The sequence below is a fragment of the Oncorhynchus mykiss genome, chromosome 19 (assembly GCF_013265735.2).
Source record: "Oncorhynchus mykiss isolate Arlee chromosome 19, USDA_OmykA_1.1, whole genome shotgun sequence".
In the NCBI taxonomy this organism is placed as follows: Eukaryota; Metazoa; Chordata; class Actinopteri; order Salmoniformes; family Salmonidae; genus Oncorhynchus; species Oncorhynchus mykiss.
In genome coordinates this window covers 52,638,331-52,653,417 of record NC_048583.1, presented here as the reverse complement: position 1 = coordinate 52,653,417, position 15,087 = coordinate 52,638,331, and the positions used below count along the sequence as shown (strand labels likewise).

The window sequence follows — 15,087 nt, the reverse complement described above, 5'->3', positions numbered from 1 at the left end:
GAGGAATGACGGGCATAGGGAGTGAGAGGGATAGAGGGATGACGGGCATAGGGAGTGAGAGGGATAGAGGGATGACGGGCATAGGGAGTGAGAGGGATACAGGGATGACAGGCATAGGGAGTGAGAGGGATAGAGGGATGACGGGCATAGGGAGTGAGAGGGATAGAGGGATGACGGGCATAGGGAGTGAGAGGGATAGAGGGATGACGAGCATAGGGAGTGAGAGGGATAGAGGGATGACGGGCATAGGGAGTGAGAGGGATGACGGGCATAGGGAGTGAGAGGGATGACGGGCATAGGGAGTGAGGGATAGAGGGATGATGGGCATAGGGAGTGAGAGGGATAGAGGGATGGCGGGCATAGGGAGTGAGGGATAGAGGGATGACGGGCATAGGGAGTGAGAGGGATAGAGGGATGACGGGCATAGGGAGTGAGAGGGATAGAGGGATGACAGGCATAGGGGGTGAGAGGGATAGAGGGATGACGGGCATAGGGAGTGAGAGGGATGACGGGCATAGGGAGTGAGAGGGATACAGGGATGACAGGCATAGGGAGTGAGAGGGATAGAGGGATGACGGGCATAGGGAGTGAGAGGGATAGAGGGATGACGGGCATAGGGAGTGAGAGGGATAGAGGGATGATGGGCATAGGGAGTGAGGGATAGAGGGATGACGGGCATAGGGAGTGAGAGGGATAGAGGAATGACGGGCATAGGGAGTGAGAGGGATGACGGGCATAGGGAGTGAGAGGGATAGAGGGATGACGGGCATAGGGGGTGAGAGGGATAGAGGGATGACGGGCATAGGGGGTGATGAGAGAGAGTGATGACGGGCATAGGGAGTGAGAGGGATGACGGGCATAGGGAGTGAGAGGGATAGAGGGATGACGGGCATAGGGAGTGAGAGGGATAGAGGGATGACGGGCATAGGGAGTGAGAGGAATGACGGGCATAGGGAGTGAGAGGGATAGAGGGATGACGGGCATAGGGAGTGAGAGGGATAGAGTGATGACGGGCATAGGGAGTGATGAGAGAGAGTGATGACGGGCATAGGGAGTGAGAGGAATGACGGGCATAGGGAGTGAGGGATAGAGGGATGACGGGCATAGGGAGTGATGAGAGAGAGTGTTGACGGACATAGGGAGTGATGAGAGAGAGATGACGGGCATAGGGAGTGAGAGGGATAGAGGGATGACGGGCATAGGGAGTGAGAGGGATAGAGGGATGACGGGCATAGGGAGTGAGAGGGATAGAGTGATGACGGGCTTAGGGAGTGATGAGAGAGAGTGATGACGGGCATAGGGAGTGATGAGAGAGAGTGATGACGGGCATAGGGAGTGAGAGGGATAGAGGAATGACGGGCATAGGGAGTGAGAGGGATAGAGGGATGACGGGCATAGGGAGTGATGAGAGAGAGTGATGACGGGCATAGGGAGTGATGAGAGAGAGTGATGACGGGAATAGGGAGTGAGAGGGATGATGGGCATAGGGAGTGAGAGGGATAGAGTGACGGGCATAGGGAGTGAGGGATAGAGGGATGATTGGCATAGGGAGTGAGGGATAGAGGGATGACGGGCATAGGGAGTGAGAGGGATAGAGGGATGACGGGCATAGGGAGTGAGAGGGATAGAGGGATGACGGGCATAGGGAGTGAGAGGGATAGAGGGATGACAGGCATAGGGAGTGAGAGGGATGACGGGCATAGGGGGTGATGAGAGAGAGTGATGACGGGCATAGGGAGTGAGAGGGATAGAGGGATGACGGGCATAGGGAGTGAGAGGGATGACGGGCATAGGGAGTGAGAGGGATAGAGGGATGACGGGCATAGGGAGTGATGAGAGAGAGTGATGACGGGCATAGGGAGTGATGAGAGAGAGATGACGGGCATAGGGAGTGAGAGGGATAGAGGGATGACGGGCATAGGGAGTGAGAGGGATAGAGGGATGACGGGCATAGGGGGTGAGAGGGATAGAGGGATGACGGGCATAGGGAGTGAGAGGAATGACGGGCATAGGGAGTGAGAGGGATAGAGGGATGACGGGCATAGGGAGTGAGAGGGATACAGGGATGACAGGCATAGGGAGTGAGAGGGATAGAGGGATGACGGGCATAGGGAGTGAGAGGGATAGAGGGATGACGGGCATAGGGAGTGAGAGGGATAGAGGGATGACGAGCATAGGGAGTGAGAGGGATAGAGGGATGACGAGCATAGGGAGTGAGAGGGATAGAGGGATGACGGGCATAGGGAGTGAGAGGGATGACGGGCATAGGGAGTGAGAGGGAAAGAGTGATGACGGGCATAGGGAGTGAGGGATAGAGGGATGATGGGCATAGGGAGTGAGAGGGATAGAGGGATGGCGGGCATAGGGAGTGAGGGATAGAGGGATGACGGGCATAGGGAGTGAGAGGGATAGAGGGATGACGGGCATAGGGAGTGAGAGGGATAGAGGGATGACAGGCATAGGGGGTGAGAGGGATAGAGGGATGACGGGCATAGGGAGTGAGAGGGATGACGGGCATAGGGAGTGAGAGGGATACAGGGATGACAGGCATAGGGAGTGAGAGGGATAGAGGGATGACGGGCATAGGGAGTGAGAGGGATAGAGGGATGACGGGCATAGGGAGTGAGAGGGATAGAGGGATGATGGGCATAGGGAGTGAGGGATAGAGGGATGACGGGCATAGGGAGTGAGGGACAGAGGGATGACGGGCATAGGGAGTGAGAGCGATAGAGGGATGACGGGCATAGGGAGTGAGAGGGATAGAGGGATGACGGGCATAGGGAGTGAGAGGGATGACGGGCATAGGGAGTGAGAGGGATAGAGGGATGACGGGCAAAGGGGGTGAGAGGGATAGAGGGATGACGGGCATAGGGGGTGATGAGAGAGAGTGATGACGGGCATAGGGAGTGAGAGGGGTGACGGGCATAGGGAGTGAGAGGGATAGAGGGATGACGGGCATAGGGAGTGAGAGGGATAGAGGGATGACGGTTATAGGGAGTGAGAGGAATGACGGGCATAGGGAGTGAGAGGGATAGAGGGATGACGGGCATAGGGAGTGAGAGGGATAGAGTGATGACGGGCATAGGGAGTGATGAGAGAGAGTGATGACGGGCATAGGGAGTGAGAGGAATGACGGGCATAGGGAGTGAGAGGGATAGAGGGATGACGGGCATAGGGAGTGATGAGAGAGAGATGACGGGCATAGGGAGTGAGAGGGATAGAGGGATGACGGGCATAGGGAGTGAGAGGGATAGAGGGATAGAGGGATGACGGGCATAGGGAGTGAGAGGGATAGAGTGATGACGGGCTTAGGGAGTGATGAGAGAGAGTGATGACGGGCATAGGGAGTGATGAGAGAGAGTGATGACGGGCATAGGGAGTGAGAGGGATAGAGGAATGACGGGCATAGGGAGTGAGAGGGATAGAGGGATGACGGGCATAGGGAGTGAGAGGGATGACGGGCATAGGGAGTGATGAGAGAGATTGATGACGGGCATAGGGAGTGATGAGAGAGAGTGATGACGGGAATAGGGAGTGAGAGGGATGATGGGCATAGGGAGTGAGAGGGATAGAGTGACGGGCATAGGGAGTGAGGGATAGAGGGATGATGGGCATAGGGAGTGAGGGATAGAGGGATGACGGGCATAGGGAGTGAGAGGGATAGAGGGATGACGGGCATAGGGAGTGAGAGGGATAGAGGGATGACGGGCATAGGGAGTGAGAGGGATAGAGGGATGACGGGCATAGGGAGTGAGAGGGATAGAGGGATGACAGGCATAGGGAGTGAGAGGGATGACGGGCATAGGGGGTGATGAGAGAGAGTGATGACGGGCATAGGGAGTGAGAGGGATAGAGGGATGACGGGCATAGGGAGTGAGAGGGATGACGGGCATAGGGAGTGAGAGGGATAGAGGGATGACGGGCATAGGGAGTGAGAGGGATAGAGGGATGACGGGCATAGGGAGTGAGAGGGATGACGGGCATAGGGAGTGAGAGGGATAGAGTGATGACGGGCATAGGGAGTGAGAGGGATAGAGGGATGACGGGCATAGGGAATGAGAGGGATAGAGTGATGACGGGCATAGGGAGTGATGAGAGAGAGTGATGACGGGCATAGGGAGTGATGAGAGAGAGGGATGACGGGCATTGGGAGTGAGAGGGATGACGGGCATAGGGAGTGATGAGAGAGAGTGATGACGGGCATAGGGAGTGATGAGAGAGAGTGATGACGGGCATAGGGAGTGAGAGGGATAGAGGGATGACGGGCATAGGGAGTGAGAGGGAAAGAGGGATGACGGGCATAGGGAGTGAGAGGGATGACGGGCATAGGGAGTGATGAGAGAGAGTGATGACGGGCATAGGGAGTGATGAGAGAGAGTGATGACGGGCATAGGGAGTGAGGGATAGAGGAATGATGGGCATAGGGAGTGAGAGGGATAGAGGGATGACGGGCATAGGGAGTGAGAGGGATAGAGGGATGACGGGCATAGGGAGTGAGAGGGATAGAGGGATGACAGGCATAGGGGGTGAGAGGGATAGAGGGATGACGGGCATAGGGGGTGATGAGAGAGCAAGAGAATTAAAGTGTGCAGAGCACCTTGGGGAGAAGGTGCCAAGGCAGGGGTCCTCCATGCTTAGAGGGAGGTTTGCAGGGTTCTATAATAAACTATTCTGAATCTTTAGACCCACACAGACAAGAGCATATACCATACATACACCCACACCTTCAGGACCAGACTTGCCAACGCAATGCCTCCAGAACAGTCTAAAGGGGGTACTAGGGGGTAACGAGGTATAGCTATTAGGGGATAGGGGTGGAGGTAGAACCAGGCCTCCCAACACCTCTAGAACAGTCTAAAAGGGTTTACTAGGGTGGTAGAGGTATTAGGGAGGGGATAGGGGTGGAGGTAGGACCCGTAGGGCAAAATTAGTTTGACACTCCTGATTTACAGTATAACATTCCAATATGCTCTACCTGCACCATGACATACAATGTTTTCATACTCCACTATAAATTCATCCCCATGTACACTCTAACAGTCACATACCGTACGTATACACTACAATTCAAACGTTTGGGGTCACTTAGAAAAGCTTTTTTTTTGTCCATTAAAATAACATGAAATTGATTAGAAATACGGTGTAGACATTGTTAATGTTGTAAATGACTATTGTAGCTGGAAACGACTGATTTTTAATGAAATATCTACATAGGAGTACAGAGGCCCATTATCAGCAACCATCACTCCTGTGTGGCACGTTGTGTTAGCTAATCCAAGTTTATCATGTTAAAAGGCTAATTGATCATTAGAAAACGCTTTTGCAATTATGTTAGCACAGCTGAAAATGGTTGTCCTGATTAAAGAAGCAATACAACTGGCCTTCTTTAGACTAGTTGAGTACCTGGAGCATCAGCATTTGTGGGTTCAATTACAGACTCAAAATGGCCAAAAACAAAGCACTTTCTTCTGAAACTCAGCCTATTCTTGTTCTGAGAAATGAAGGCTATTCCATTCAAGAAATTGAAGATTTTGTACAACGCTGTGTACTACTCCCTTCACAGAACAGTGCAAACTGTCTCTAGCCAGAATAGAAAGAGGAGTGGGAGGCCCCGGTGCACAACTGAGTAAGAGGACAAGTACATTAGAGTGTCTAGTTTGAGAAACAGACTCCTCACAAGTCCTCAACTGGCATCTTCATTAAATAGTACCCACAAAACACCAGTCTCAACGTCAACAGTAAAGAGGCGGCTCCAGGATGCTGGCCTTCTAGGCAGCGTTGCAAAGGGAAAGCCATATCTCAGACTGGCCAATAAAAATAAAAGATTAAGATGGGCAAAAGAACACAGACACTGGACAGAGGAACTCTGCCTAGAAGGCCAGCATCCCAGAGTCGCCTCTTCACTGTTGACGTTGAGACTGGTGTTTTGTGGGTACTACTATTGAAGCAGCCAGTTGAGGACTTGTGAGGAGTCTGTTTCTCAAACTAGACACTAATGTCCTCTTGCTCCGTTGTGCACCGGGGCCTCCCACTCCTCTTTCTATTCTGGTTAGAGACAGAATATTATGGTTAGAGACAGTTAGGCAGTTCTGTGAAGGGAGTAGTACACTGCGTTGTACGAGATCTTCAGTTTCTTGGCAATTTCTCACATGGAATAGCCTTCATTTCTCAGAAGAAAGTTCTTTGTTTCTGGCCATTTTGAGCCTGTAATTGAACCCACAAATGCTGATGCTCCAGATATTCAACTAGTCTAAAGAAGGCCAGTTTTATTGCTTCTTTAATCAGGACAACCGTTTTCAGCTGTGCTAACATAATTGCAAAAAGGGTTTTCTAATGATCAATTAGCCTTTTAAAATGATAAACTTGTATTAGCTAACACAACGTGCCATTGGAACACAGGAGTGATGGTTGCTGATAATGGGCCTCTGTATGCCTATGTAGACATTTCATAAAAAATCAGTCGTTTCCAGCTACAATAGTCATTTACAACATTAACAATGTCTACACTGTATTTCTGAACAATTTGATGTCATTTTAAATGGACAATTTTTTTTGCTTTTCTTTCAAAAACAAGGACATTTCTTAGTGACCCCAAACTTTTGAACAGTAGTATTCACTCCCTCCTTCTTACTGTGATGTACACACACACACACACACACCTTTCCCTCCCTCGTTCATACTGTCATGTATACACACATCTTTCCGTCCCTCTCATCCCTCCCGCTCATCCACAGTCTCACCCCCCCTAGTTGGGCTCCACCACCTCGGTCTTGATGTCACTGCCTGTCCCGCCCAGGGCCAATCCTCCCCCCGCCTGCGTGGCTAGGGCGAGGATGCTATGATTGACGGCCGCCATCTCCACTGCGAGAGTGATGGGATCCTGGTGCTCCAGGGCATTGCTGTGATTGGTGGAGGAGTCGTCCTGGAGGGAGGGGGGGGAGGGGGCAGACCAGGACACACCAGTCAGTCTGGAACCCTCCGTCCCTGCCCCCTGAGCGAGACTCGCTCCCGAGAGCAAGGATCGGCAAATCAGAGAGCTGGCCCTCTGGACGGCCAAGCCCCCCCTGCCCGAGCCGGGCCAAGCCGCCAGCCAGCTTGGCAGCAGGGTGGGAACCTGCAACCGCAAGAGGGGGAGGAGTCATGGGTCATGTTTACACATCTGTGGTCTTCAACCCTGACACAGACAACTGAGCGGCGCCTTTACTATGCAAAACCACAAATCAGTTCACAGACCACATCTGGGTTCGAGACCCCTGACCTACACTGACCTGAAAGACATGGATAGCTAAAGTCTTAACAGGTTGATTTCCACTGTCCTGCTTTTTCAGATGGAGAATCTGCTTGAGACGCACACTTGTTCGGTTACAGAAAACAACTGGTTCGCATGGTCAAACGCATGCAAACAAATGATAAGAATTTGTTCCCCCCCCCACTTGCTGATTAGCTACCCGTCTAACAGATTTGGTATAGAGAAAAAGTTCTGTACCAAACATGGAGTACAGTATGAATATGTAAACCATAATACAATAGGAGTTGTAACAGGATACAGTACCTGTGTGGGAGAGGACAGGTCTCGTCGACTGAGACTGAAAGGTCTAGTCACAGCTCTCTTCTCAAACAGAGGAACCTCACAGCCCTGTAGGTAAACAAAGAGACTGAGACTGAAAGGTCTAGTCACAGCTCTCTTCTCAAACAGAGGAACCTCACAGCCCTGTAGGTAAACAAAGAGGCTGAGACTGAAAGGTCTGGTCACAGCTCTCTTCTCAAACAGAGGAACCTCACAGCCCTGTAGGTAAACAAAGAGGCTGAGACGGAAAGGTCTAGTCACAGCTCTCTTCTCAAACAGAGGAACCTCACAGCCCTGTAGGTAAACAAAGAGGCTGAGACTGAAAGGTCTGGTCACAGCTCTCTTCTCAAACAGAGGAACCTCACAGCCCTGTAGGTAAACAAAGAGGCTGAGACTGAAAGGTCTAGTCACAGCTCTCTTCTCAAACAGAGGAACCTCACAGCCCTGTAGGTAAACAAAGAGGCTGAGACTGAAAGGTCTAGTCACAGCTCTCTTCTCAAACAGAGGAACCTCACAGCCCTGTAGGTAAACAAAGAGACTGAGACTGAAAGGTCTAGTCACAGCTCTCTTCTCAAACAGAGGAACCTCACAGCCCTGTAGGTAAACAAAGAGGCTGAGACTGAAAGGTCTGGTCACAGCTCTCTTCTCAAACAGAGGAACCTCACAGCCCTGTAGGTAAACAAAGAGGCTGAGACTGAAATGTCTGGTCACAGCTCTCTTCTCAAACAAAGGAACCTCACAGCCCTGTAGGTAAACAAAGAGGCAAGGTGTTAAACCACGCCCCTTGGCTACAACATACAACACAAACTGGGAGAGAACATTTCACTTTCTCAGGGGTGATCCATGTGTATCATAGACCACCTGTCAGATAGAACAAAGTGCATGGGTTCTGGACCACTCCACTTTCTTACGGGTGGTTACCTGGTCAGAGAAGTCATTCCCGTCGATTTCGTCGCTGTTGGAGTGTCCTCCAGGGCTCTGGACTTCAATCCCATGGCTCTCCAGGATTGCTGCTTCTTCGGTAAAAAACAGACCTGATCATAACATATCTGATGTCTACCACACACACACTGACTCTACCACACATACACACTGTGATAAAATATTTGTTATGTTTAAGATAATGACTAAAGTATTCCACCCTGAAACCATATAATTGTATGAAATGTGTTAAGAGTCATAATCCAATAATGTGTGTGACTAGGCCATTGTGTTACTATTTCGCAATACGAGCTGGGTATAGTTGAGACATTCAAGAACAACTGAACTGTCAACTTGTGATAACGGTGAAACTAATAACTGGAAAGAGACCTCCCCACCCTAGGGAGGAGGAAAACTGTTAGAAATAGCTTGCAGAAGATGATGAAACATGTTGCAGAAGTATATGTATGTATGTGAACTTTGGAAAACTACAGCCCACCTAAAGAGAGGTGGAGTTTCTACTGATGCGAGTTCATGTGTGTGTGTGTGTGCTATAAAAAGATTGTGTTCTCATTTTGAAGACAGAGCGCTCTCTGAATAAAGTATTGATCTATTGCAGAATCTGAGACTGTCTACTTCTTTATTAACTGAAGCCTTTCAACCTTCGGGAAATAAACAAAGCTTTGAGTAGTAGTTGAATTCAACCATTGAGAACATTTTCGTGACACACTGACACACAGACTCTACCCCACACACACACACACTGACACACAGACTCTACCACACACACACTGACACGCAGACTCTACCACACACACACACTGACACGCAGACTCTACCCCACACACACACTGACACGCAGACTCTCAACCACACACACACTGACACGCAGACTCTCTACCACACACGCAGACTCTCTACCACACACGCAGACTCTCTACCACACACGCAGACTCTCTACCACACACGCAGACTCTCTACCACACACACACACTGACACACAGACTCTCTACCACACACGCAGACTGACACACAGACTCTCTACCACACACACAGACTCTCTACCACACACACAGACTCTCTACCACACATACAGACTCTCTACCACACACACAGACTCTCTACCACACACACAGACTCTCTACCACACACACAGACTCTTTCTCACACACACTGACACGCAGACTCTCTATCACACACACACACTGACACAGACTCTCTTTCTCACACACACAGACTCTCTCTCACACACACAGACAGACTCACACACACAGACAGACTCACACAGAATCTCTACCACACACACTGACACACAGACTCTCTACCACACACACACACTGACTCTCTACCACACACACACACTGACACACAGACTCTCTACCACACACACACACTGACACAGACTCTCTACCACACACACACACTGACACAGACTCTCTACCACACACACACACACTGACACAGACTCTCTACCACACACACACACACTGACACAGACTCTCTACCACACACACACACTGACACAGACTCTCTACCACACACACACATACACACACACACTGACACAGACTCTCTACCACACACACACACACTGACACAGACTCTCTACCACACACACACACTGACATACAGACCCTCTCTCACACACAGACACACACCCCGATGGGGTCGGAAACGTTACCTATGTTGGCACGTCTCTTGATCTCTTTGCGTCGGTTGGCGAACCAGTTGTAGACCTTCAGAGACGTGACCTTCTCCAGATCAGACAGCTTCTTCCCTGCACTCACAAACACACATTCTCAGTGTTACAAGTATACTTACAGTACATACAGGGCCATCAAAGTATTCACACCCCTGGACTTTCCACTTTGTTATGTTACAGCCTGAACTGTTTGTCTACACACAACATCTCAATGTCAAAGTGGATTTATGTTTTTAGAAATGTTTACAAATTAATAAAAAATGTAAAGCTGAAATGTCTAGAGTCAGTAAGTATTTTGAGAGTCAACTATTTTGTAATGTCAAGCCTAAATAAGTTCAGGAGTAAAAATGTGCTTAAGTCACATATACTGAACAAAAATATACACAAATATACACAAATTGCAACGATTTTACTGCGTTACAGTTCATAAGAAAATAAGTCAATAGAAATAAATGTGTTAGGCTCTAATCTACTGATTTCACATGACTGGGCAGACATGACTGGGCAGACATGGGTGGGCAGACATGGGTGGGCAGACATGGGTGGGCAGACATGGGTGGGCAGACATGACTGGGCAGACATGACTGGGCAGACATGGGTGGGCAGACATGGGTGGGCAGACATGACTGGGCAGACATGGGTGGGCAGACATGGGTGGGCAGACATGACTGGGCAGACATGGGTGGGCAGACATGGGTGGGCAGACATGGGTGGGCAGACATGGGTGGGAAGACATGGGTGGGCAGACATGGGTGGGCAGACATGACTGGGCAGACATGGGTGGGCAGACATGGGTGGGCAGACATGGGTGGGCAATGCTTATGGTAGAAAAATTAACTTGCAATTATCTGCAGTCAGCATGCCAATTGCACACTCCCTCAAAACTTGAGACATCTGTGGCATTGTGTTGTGTGACAAAACTGCACATTTTAGAGTGGCCTTTTATTGTCCCCCTAACAAGGTGAACCTGTGTAATGATCATGCTGTTTAATCAGCTTCTTGATATGCCACACCTGTCAAGTGGATGAATTATGTCGGCAAAGGAGAAATGCTAACTCACAGGGATGTAAACAAATTTGCGTCCCACATTTTTGTGCGTTTGGAAAAATGGGATCTGTAATTTCAGCTTGTTTATATTTTTGTTCAGTATACTTCAGATGAGTAGGCAACACTGACGAATAAGCCATCCATCCTCAACAGCTCCCTCCTGTAGGCCAACACTTCTGTTCTGCAGAATGAACGAGTCGTGTGTTCCATCTGGCCACCACATTCAGCAGCGTTTTCTCCTGCACATTAAGAGTGCCTTTTCTGTTCATATAGTTGAACTCGTTTTTGGATGGCGCTTTTATGGCGATGTGGGTGCCGTGTATTGCTCTGTTCGTATTCGGGAACCCATTGATGGCAAAGAAACACCTCGACTTCAATCTGTTGTGTGATGGTGTATGGAAATTGTATGGTAAAGTTCATTTTGCTGATGATTGACTCATCCAGGGCTGTGAGATTCCGGTCTGCAAGCCGCCTGCTGACATGTTCGCTTCTGTCTCTAAAAACAGCTCTCTGCCAAATGCAGCTTGTGTCAAATCTTCCAACACAGCAAGATCCCCGTATTTAATCATTTCACACATTACTGTAGACCTATTTTATATGGATATAATGGTAACGAATGCACTGATGTGATCAAATTATACAGCATATATCCTGTCAAAATATGTTATATGAATTCAAAATGAAATCGAAAATGATTTAATTATTACTCTCACAATTTCAACATATATTTTCCCCATTCTGCGCTTGACAAGCAGTTTCCTTATTCCACCACTTGGCACTGTGCGTACTCATGGGCATGGCTGTGCGTACTCATGGGCATGGCTGTGCGTACTCATGGGCATGGCTGTGCGTACTCATGGGCATGGCTGTGCGTACTCATGGGCATGGCTGTGCGTACTCATGGGCATGGCTGTGCGTACTCATGGGCATGGCTGTGCGTACTCATGGGCATGGCTGTGCGTACTCATGGGCATGGCTGTGCGTACTCATGGGCATGGCGGTGCGTACTCATGGGCATGGCGGTGCGTACTCATGGGCATGGCGGTGCGTACTCATGGGCATGGCGGTGCGTACTCATGGGCATGGCTGTGCGTACTCATGGGCATGGCTGTGCGTACTCATGGGCATGGCTGTGCGTACTCATGGGCATGGCTGTGCGTACTCATGGGCATGGCTGTGCGTACTCATGGGCATGGCTGTGCGTACTCATGGGCATGGCTGTGCGTACTCATGGGCATGTCTGTGCGTACTCATGGGCATGGCGGTGCGTACTCATGGGCATGGCTGTGCGTACTCATGGGCATGGCTGTGCGTACTCATGGGCATGGCTGTGCGTACATTTACCACACTCTAAAGCAAACAATCATGTTGATAAATCTCACACTTTGTGTGGAAATGATCCCAAGGTTAAAGCTCAGATTTGTGCCTGATTGATAAATGAGGCCCCTGAAAGACTCAGATTTGTGCCTGATTGATAAATGAGGCCCCTGAAAGACTCTGTAATCGCTGCCAAAGGTGATTTTAACATGCATGGACTCACAGGGTTGAATACTTATCTAATCAAGGTAGTGTTATATTTTCCATTAATAAAAAATTGCTTAAAATTGTATTTTGTGTAGATTTGTGTAGATTGTAATTTTGTGTTTAACTATTATATCCATTTGAATCTTACTTTGTAAAAAAATATTTGGGGAAAAAGTAAAGGAGTTTGAATACTTTCTGAAGGCACTGTCGTTTCTCTAGACTTTCCTCCTGCTGGTTCTCACCTGGCTTCTGGATGACAGCGTTGCAGGCGTTAGAGATCTCCTCTCTTTTAGCTTCATCAGGGTACTGGTTCTCATTGAAGTAACTGGAAGAGAAAAGGCAATATTCACTTTGTTCCAAATGTAACGGAAGCTCCTTTCCCCACGAACACCCCTTATCTAGCACAACAACAACACGTCCCATCTGGCTCCCTTTCAACCTTTCCCTCCTCCTCAACTCTTTCCCCATCACCACTCCCTCTCTCCTCCTCACCTCACCACTCCCTCTCTCCTCCTCACCTCACCACTCCCTCTCTCCTCCTCACCTCACCACTCCCTCTCTCCTCCTCACCTCACCACTCCCTCTCTCCTCCTCACCTCACCACTCCCTCTCTCCTCCTCACCTCTCCCTCTCCTCTACCTCTCTCCTCCTCACCTCACCTCTACCTCTCTCCTCCTCACCTCACCACTCCCTCTCTCCTCCTCACCACTCCCTCTCTCCTCCTCACCACTCCCTCTCTCCTCCTCACCACTCCCTCTCCTCACCTCACCACTCCCTCTCCTCACCACTCCCTCTCTCCTCCTCACCACTCCCTCTCCCTCCTCCTCACCACTCCCTCTCTCCCTCCTCCTCACCACTCCCTCTCTCCCTCCTCCTCACCACTCCCTCTCTCCTCCTCACCTCTACCTCTCTCCTCCTCACCTCTACCTCTCTCCTCCTCACCTCTACCTCTCTCCTCCTCACCTCTACCTCTCTCCTCCTCACCTCTACCTCTCTCCTCCTCACCTCTACCTCTCTCCTCCTCACCTCTACCTCTCTCCTCCTCACCTCTACCTCTCTCCTCCTCACCTCTACCTCTCTCCTCCTCACCTCTACCTCTCTCCTCCTCACCACTCCCTCTCTTCTCCTCACCTCTCCCTCTCTCCTCCTCACCACTCCCTCTCTCTCTCCTCCTCACCACTCCCTCTCTCTCTCCTCCTCACCACTCCCTCTCTATCTCCTCCTCACCTCTCCCTCTCTCTCTCCTCCTCACCTCTACCTCTCTCCTCCTCACCTCTACCTCTCTCCTCCTCACCTCTACCTCTCTCCTCCTCACCTCTACCTCTCTCCTCCTCACCACTCCCTCTCTCCTCCTCACCACTCCCTCTCTCCTCCTCACCACTCCCTCTCTCCTCCTCACCACTCCCTCTCTCCTCCTCACCACTCCCTCTCTCCTCCTCACCACTCCCTCTCTTCTCCTCACCTCTCCCTCTCTCCTCCTCACCACTCCCTCTCTCTCTCCTCCTCACCACTCCCTCTCTCTCTCCTCCTCACCACTCCCTCTCTCTCCTCCTCACCACTCCCTCTCTCTCTCCTCCTCACCATTCCCTCTCTCTCTCCTCCTCACCATTCCCTCTCTATCTCCTCCTCACCTCTCCCTCTCTCTCTCCTCCTCACCACTCCCTCTCTATCTCCTCCTCACCACTCCCTCTCCTCCTCACCACTCCCTCCCTCTCTCTCTCTCCTCCACACCACTCCCTCTCTCTCTCTCTCCTCCACACCACTCCCTCTCCCTCTCTCCTCCTCACCTCTCCCTCTCTCCTCCTCACCACTCCCTCTCACCTCCTCACCACTCCCTCTCACCTCTCCATCACAGACAGACATTCTTTCCTCCAGGTAAAGCGACTGCCTCTGCGCAGACGGAAGCTCCCGGGGGTGGAGCTTATAGGGGGCGGAGTCTGCCGCAACTCCACCACGTCCTCCAGAGCCATGGGGGCTGGTCGCATCGTCAGAGTTGCACCTGGAGACACAACCATGATGTAACCATGGAAATACAACCATGATGTAACTAGCCACGGGTGTATTTAGTGAGGTGAAACGTTCAGAATGTTTGAAATCTATTTGAAAAATGCTGTGATTTTCATTGTTGACGAGTACATTTATGATGATTCAGCACCCTATTGTATATTAGAACAATAACTTTAGTGTTATATTGGCTGTGTGGCAACTATAAAAGAAGAACCTGGACTGTGGACAAGTCACAGTGAACCCCCTCTGAAGCCTCATCAAATGTAGTGTGTGTGTGCCTGGACAGAAATATGGAATCGTTTACAGTATCTAGTGAGTG

General features: G+C 50.3%; 1 protein-coding gene across 7 annotated transcripts in view; it reads right to left on the bottom strand.

Annotated features, from left to right (window-relative positions):
• Positions 1-6,525: 6,525 nt before the first annotated feature.
• LOC110498100 (homeobox-containing protein 1) overlaps positions 6,526-15,087 on the bottom strand; it is a 34,297-nt gene continuing 25,735 nt past the window's right edge. For 2 of the 7 annotated variants that reach the window (XM_036955058.1, XM_036955061.1), the window contains 6 exons: positions 14,604-14,760; positions 13,004-13,086; positions 10,170-10,265; positions 8,489-8,583; positions 7,553-7,636; positions 6,526-7,114 (listed from right to left, as the gene is read on the bottom strand). In XM_036955058.1, the coding sequence (XP_036810953.1) occupies positions 6,746-7,114; positions 7,553-7,636; positions 8,489-8,583; positions 10,170-10,265; positions 13,004-13,086; positions 14,604-14,760 (884 nt within the window). In that variant the 3' untranslated portion in view covers positions 6,526-6,745. The remainder of the gene's footprint in view (positions 7,115-7,552; positions 7,637-8,488; positions 8,584-10,169; positions 10,266-13,003; positions 13,087-14,603; positions 14,761-15,087) is intronic. The other 5 variants (XM_036955059.1, XM_036955060.1, XM_036955057.1 and 2 more) reach the window with 4 other exon arrangements.